At 46.7% G+C, this 6,000-nt stretch overlaps 1 protein-coding gene across 2 annotated transcripts in view; it reads left to right on the top strand.

Moving 5' to 3' along the window:
• The first annotated feature begins 1,163 nt into the window (after nt 1–1,163).
• NKAIN2 (sodium/potassium transporting ATPase interacting 2) overlaps nt 1,164–6,000 on the top strand; it is a 525,471-nt gene continuing 520,634 nt past the window's right edge. Inside the window, exon 1 of one of the 2 annotated variants that reach the window (XM_054514433.1) lies at nt 1,164–1,663. In XM_054514433.1, the coding sequence (XP_054370408.1) occupies nt 1,610–1,663 (54 nt within the window). In that variant the 5' untranslated portion in view covers nt 1,164–1,609. The remainder of the gene's footprint in view (nt 1,664–6,000) is intronic. The other variant, XM_036404578.2, reaches the window with a different exon arrangement.

Below are 6,000 nucleotides of genomic sequence, written 5' to 3'. Positions count from 1 at the left end.
ACAGTTTGCCAACGATTTTGACAAACTTGCTTATAGAGTGAGAGCAAACTACATGGGGTTATAAGCTCCCAGAGAGCTTCCAGTTTTACAGGGTATTTGTGCTGCGAACAAATATCCACATGTGCTCAGGAAACCCAGGGTCATTCCTCCAGTTCATAATTGATGACATCCCAGATAAAACTACTTCTGTTGATGGGCAGTGCAGTAAGAGTGACCTGGTCTAAATTCAATGTCAAGGTGGTTGGTGATGACACAGCAATTAACAACCTTTGGAGGCTGATTGACACAGCAGATCTTGACACATAATTTACCACCAACCCGATGTATTCTGAATGCTTTTAACAGTAGAGGAAGGCCGGATCAAGTCACTAAGTGCAAACGTTCCTCATCATAATGGTGAAGAGCCAGTTCCCTGAAACCAATTAATATTTTTTTTCTTAATAGGACCAGTCTTGTCCTTCTTTTCCTGCCCTCACCCTCCAGCCCCAAGCCTCTGTCTCGGAATGTGTTCCCAGTGTTCCAGGTCAGACTCTTTAGATCAGCCTCCGCCTGTGAGCTCCGCTCAGGGTGGGAGCGACACCGGTGCGGCGGGCAGGTGGGGCCCGCGGCGTTCCCGGCGCTCCCGGGGAGCTCTCCCGGGTGCCGGCTGCAGCGGAGGGAGGGCGGCTGGGGCGGCTTCCCCTGCACCGCTGCCCGCGGCCCGCCAGGCGGCAGCAGCGCGCCCCACCGCGGGGCTGCGGCCGCGCCGGCTCCGCTCCGCGCCCGCGGCCGGGCCCCGCTCCGCTGCCCTGCTCTGTCCGCGGGCCGGGCCGGGCCGTGCCCTGCCGGAGGGGCTGCGCCTGGCGGCGGCGGGGCTGCGGAGGGCGCGGTGCGGTGCGCGGGAGCTCCGCGCGGGGTGGGCGCGGAGAGGTGTCCCGCCGAGACAAAGGCGCCCGGGAAGGTGCAGCCGCGCTCGCCGCGCCCGCGCAGACAAAGCGGAGGCGCCCCCCGCCGCTGCGCCGCCTCTCCGCGCCCTCCCGCGGGGGAGCCCCCGGGAGAGGGGTTCCCACAGCTGGGGCTGCCTCAGCCCTACCGGGAGGAGGAGGAGAAGGAGGAGGAAGGCGGGCGGGGGAGCAGCTATGCTGTGGGCAGGAGGGAAGCCGCTCTGCGAGCGTGAACCGAGCTTAGCGCCGCCGCCTGCCTCGCCTCCCCGTCCGTCCGTCCGTCCCTCCCTCCCTTCTCCCCTCCTCCCCCCGCCTCCCCCCCGCCGCAGACGGCTGCGAGCCCGGATGGTTTGCGAGCGGAGTTGAGGGGGCAAACTTTGAAGCCCAGATGCCTCTGGGGCTGCGCGGCAGAGCGCGGCTGCTCCTGCAGGCACCTGCCGCCGCCCTCCCCCCGGCGCTGCCGCCCTCCGCGGGGGCGGCCGGCCCCGCTGCCCGCGACCGCCGAGGCGGCGGGCGCTGCGGCCGCGGCTGAGGGCGGGCGGGCGGGCGGGCGGCGGGCGCGCCCCCATGCGGGTCCCGGGCTGGGGAGCGCCGGCGGCAGGCGGGAGCCGGGCGGCGGCCGGGCGGTGCTCTCCCGCCGCCTGAGTGGGCGCGGCGCGGGACGGCGGCGCGGGGTGCCGGGAGCCATGGGCTATTGCAGCGGCCGGTGCACGCTGGTGGCCGTGTGCGGCGCGCAGCTGGTGAGTGGCGGCGGGGGCGGCCCGCGGAGGAGGGGGGGGGGAAGGAAGGCGGTAGGGAAGGAGGGGGCGGCGGGGCGGCTCCCCCGCTGCCCGGAGTGGGGGCTCGGGGAGGGGCAGGGTGGGAAGGCAGCGCCCGCGCTTTGGGCGAGGAGGGGCCGGGAGGGCTGGCATGGGGATGCGAGCGGGGCGGCAGGGTGGGAAATTGGGGCTGTGTTACAGGTAGTTTGGCGGGGACTCTGCTGGGGAGGCTGCGGTGGGCGCACGGCGGAGTTAATAAACTCGGGCAGTTCTCCCAAGCGTTGACTCAAGTTGGTACCTGGCTTCCTTTAACTGGCCCTGTGTAAGGCAGAGACGCGTGTCAGAGGTGATGCGCAGCTTGCACACAGTTTGCCATACAGGTGTGTTTTCCGTGTGAAGTTGTCACGCCTGAGCTGTTCTGCAGATGTGGGGGGTTTTTTGTTTGTTTTCTTTCAGACTTGTTGTCCAGTGTATTTTAACACTGTATCATTATGTTGCTACAGAACTCAGCCATATATTTATATTTACCTTTGGAGGAGACATGTGGCAGCGCTTGTAAGCTCAGCTACCAGCGAAACTAGATTGAGTTTAAAAAGTAGGCACTGAGATACAATAACAAAGAAGCTGCCTAAAAATAGATCTGCTTAGCAAGATGGTTAGGCTGTGCAATTGTATTGTGGCACTTTGAAAGAGACTGGGGTTAAAGTTAAGAAACTCATATCCCTTTCTGTAATGTATACAATGGGTTATTTCATTGTTGTGGATCAGATACATGATGTCAGAATTCCTGTGGATTTGGATGCAGTGACATACAGATAAAGACTTATCAATGTAATATGCCCCATTTCTTACTCTCATTATATTGAATGTTCATGTGCTGGCAGAACAGGTGCTGGAAGCACCTTTTTTAAGCAGTTAACCTTATGGCAGAAATGAAATATTTCATGTTACTCCATCCCTCTACCTCTTAGTGAATAGTTTTGCTGAGAAAGTGTAAGTCAGTGTCAATAGCAACCAGCATAGTTGCCAATTTCTTTCCTGGAGGCAGGTACTAAGAGAACTACAAAAGAAGAAAAATAATAGATTTCAGGAACCAAATCAGTAAAACAGTACGTAAGAAAGAAAGATGTTTTAGCAGATCAGAAATTTGAAATGCCTGTGATCTTTTCATCAGTTGTCATCAGTCCTTAATAATTTTGTATTCTGGAACACATTTTATTTCTATATGCTGTTCCCCACCTAAGTTATTTAATTCTTTGTAAGTGGATGTATCTTATCAGACATGATTTATTCATGTATATTGTCTAAAAAGAAATCTTCAATAGTAGCAATAGAGTGAATCTCGAGTGGAATGGTAGGAATGTAGCCTTTTCCAGCAATTTGGAAACATAAAATTAATGTCTGAAGTTCTTCAGATCCATTTAAGTTTCAGAAGCATACTTTTTTTTTCTCTTTTTCCTACAAAGGGGACAAAATTGGTTTAAATTGTGCCTCTTGCAGAGCTTTTTTTTTGTTGTTTTTTTTTATGCTTTTAACAACCAGGAGGTAATGATGACTATAGAATGTGCTAAGATGTTAAATTGTTATTTTTTTGAAAGTCTGTGAAGGAAAGTATATTTGCTAACTCATGGTGACAAAAAATACATGCAGAACTCAAAAAAACATCAACAGAAATGCCTGTAGGAATGTATCAGCAGGTGGATGAGCAGGTAAGCTAATCAGAACTGTAGCATTACTTTCTACATGAAGCTTCCTACAACTGGTTATAAAACTAGAGGGTCTAATAAACATATTTTTTTAAAAATAAATACTGTTTTCTGGAGTACCTTAAGGAAATTTTTAAGAGAATTGTAAACTGAAAGCCAACTTGAAAATTTTTATTGGGCAAGAAAAGGATGTACTAACAGCAATGAAAACTTCTGAATCACACTTGGCCTGTGTCATGACATTTAGATAGGTTAAAAGCAGGAGTAATCATTTAAATGAGAAAAAGGAGACGGAATGGAAAAAAATACACATTTTATTAAAATAAACGTGTCATATTCCTTCATGTGCCATATACCACCAGATGGGAATAGGTTATGAATTTTAAGTCAAGGAGATTTAACTCTCCTCAGTAGGCCCAAGGGTGATTAGTTGGTTGTCAGTACTTTTTTAGGTAAAGACTACTTAAAGGAGCAAATGCTGTCAAGATTCATCCTGGAATTATCAGCGACGTTAATGAAGATGCAAATCAAAAATAAAGGATCTAGTATTTATCTGGCCTGAGGAGATGGGTGTGGGAAGCATTTCCACACTGATAACCACAATTCAAAAAAAAAAGTGTAAAGCTTTAAGTGTGAAGACTATGTTTTACTGGTACCTGGGATTCAGTTTTAAAATGGTCATATTTAAGTAGAAAGTATACTTTTGTTTTGAGGAAAAAGTTGGTAAGAAGAAAGGTTTCTTTGTTTCTTTAAATGTAAATATGTTCTTCCATCTATACAAAGCTAGGGTGTGGTGATCTAATTGGTCTTTGTAGGCACTGCACAATAAACAGTATTGTGGAATACTGCAGTTCATTAGAGAAGGTGTTGCATATTGTACACACATAAATGATGTAGATATCAAAATGGGTAAAAAAGGGGATTGTTTCAGATACTGGTGCAGGAGTAGAGCTGCATTAGCTTGAGAGACCCTGCGCAAGCAGAATTATTTTCATAAATACATTTTAAGTGCTCATAGTTAAGGCAACATACTGTATACCATCAGATTATCAGAAACCTCAAGGAATGCTTCTGCTCACAAGGGCATACTGATCATTGCTCTCTGCTTATTAACATACATATACCTCACTGTTTGTGCTCTCATTTGTACTATGGAAAACAACCTTTGACAGCTCATTTTCCTCTGCATTTGTAGCCAATGAGAAAAATTAGAGCAAGTAAAAGCTAATTTTGCTAATGTTAGGAGCAAGGCATTGCTTTCTGTATACAAAATTTGTTATCTCTCTCTCTCTCTCTCTCCACATATATATATATATATATATACACACATACATATACACACACATATATATATAAAGATATTAGTTTTGGTCTCTTGCTCATTTCCTTTCTGAAGAGAACCTTCAGCACAGGGGCTCTGGTGGTTTTTGTTGTATGGTAACTGTACTGGTTGCAATAAAAGATTTCGCCACTATTTCATTTTGTCCTTTAAACCTCTCTATTTTTGGGTGTTTCCTTTTCTATTAATAGCTCGCATCAGTAGCACTAATGTCTTGTTGCCTAGTCTTTTAAATAGAGGAGCAAAAGGGAAACTTCCAAGACTGTTTTGGTTTCTAGAAGTTTTCAAGAGCCCCACAGAAACCAGTTTGAAACTTTCTTCTTTCCCATTGTTGCTGCTTGGGAAAACTTGGAGCACGACAAAACAAGAAAAAGTACAGCATGTTTTCTACTTAAAAGGTCTCCCCTCAAGTGCAGTGATAAGAAAGGACTGTACTTCATGAGGAAACTTTAAGTCCCTAGTAATCATTGCCTTATTGTTTCTCACCATCAGACAAAGATTGCCATACTCCCACAAAGCAAATTAGATAACAGATAATTCAGCTTTTACTCTCCCTTCTCTCAGTTTCCATCTGAATTTACTGAACTCGTTTATATAAATATTTCTGTAAAATTTGCCTGTTCTGCCTGTTGTTTTTCTTTTCTTCCTCTTTTTTTAAGTCAACTATATTTCAGTTCAGATATTCCAACTAAGTACTAAAAAACATACAAAATTTGTCAACAAGCCATATATATATATATACAAAGGGTCAGTTAGTCATTGTGAGGTACTCCATCTGATGCTCTAAAGATTTATTATAATATAAATACATTATCTGAATCTCTAAAGCTTGTCTTTCACAAGCACCAGTATATGATGCTTGTAAAGTCTCTCCTTCCTCTTGCTAGCACTTCACAGTTGGATCTATGTGCACACAAGCTCATGGTGACTCTTTCTGAGCTCATCCTGTTCCAGGTCTGGCTGGAGCCACTGTCCAAGTCTGTCATTCTGGCCAAGCAGAATGAAAAAGATACCCAGACTTGGTTGGTTTGCTAAGAGGCCAGGTCTTTTGAGCTAATGAAAAAAATTATCAAAATGCAAATGCTTTGTATAGAATGTCCTCATTCTGTAGTTTTCCACAAATGAATAATGCTAATTAAGAGAAAATTAAAATACTTTGTTTCAAAAACTGTTTTAGCTGAGGTAATTTCTATACTTAACTGTGATACTGGTGTCCATAAACACATACTTAATTGGTTGTTGGACATGAGGATACATATTTGAACTGCAGCAGG

This window comes from Molothrus ater, chromosome 3, assembly GCF_012460135.2.
Source record: "Molothrus ater isolate BHLD 08-10-18 breed brown headed cowbird chromosome 3, BPBGC_Mater_1.1, whole genome shotgun sequence".
Taxonomy (NCBI): domain Eukaryota; kingdom Metazoa; phylum Chordata; class Aves; order Passeriformes; family Icteridae; genus Molothrus; species Molothrus ater.
The sequence above is the reverse complement of the archived record's forward strand: the minus strand, read 5'-3'. Positions and strand labels throughout refer to the sequence as shown.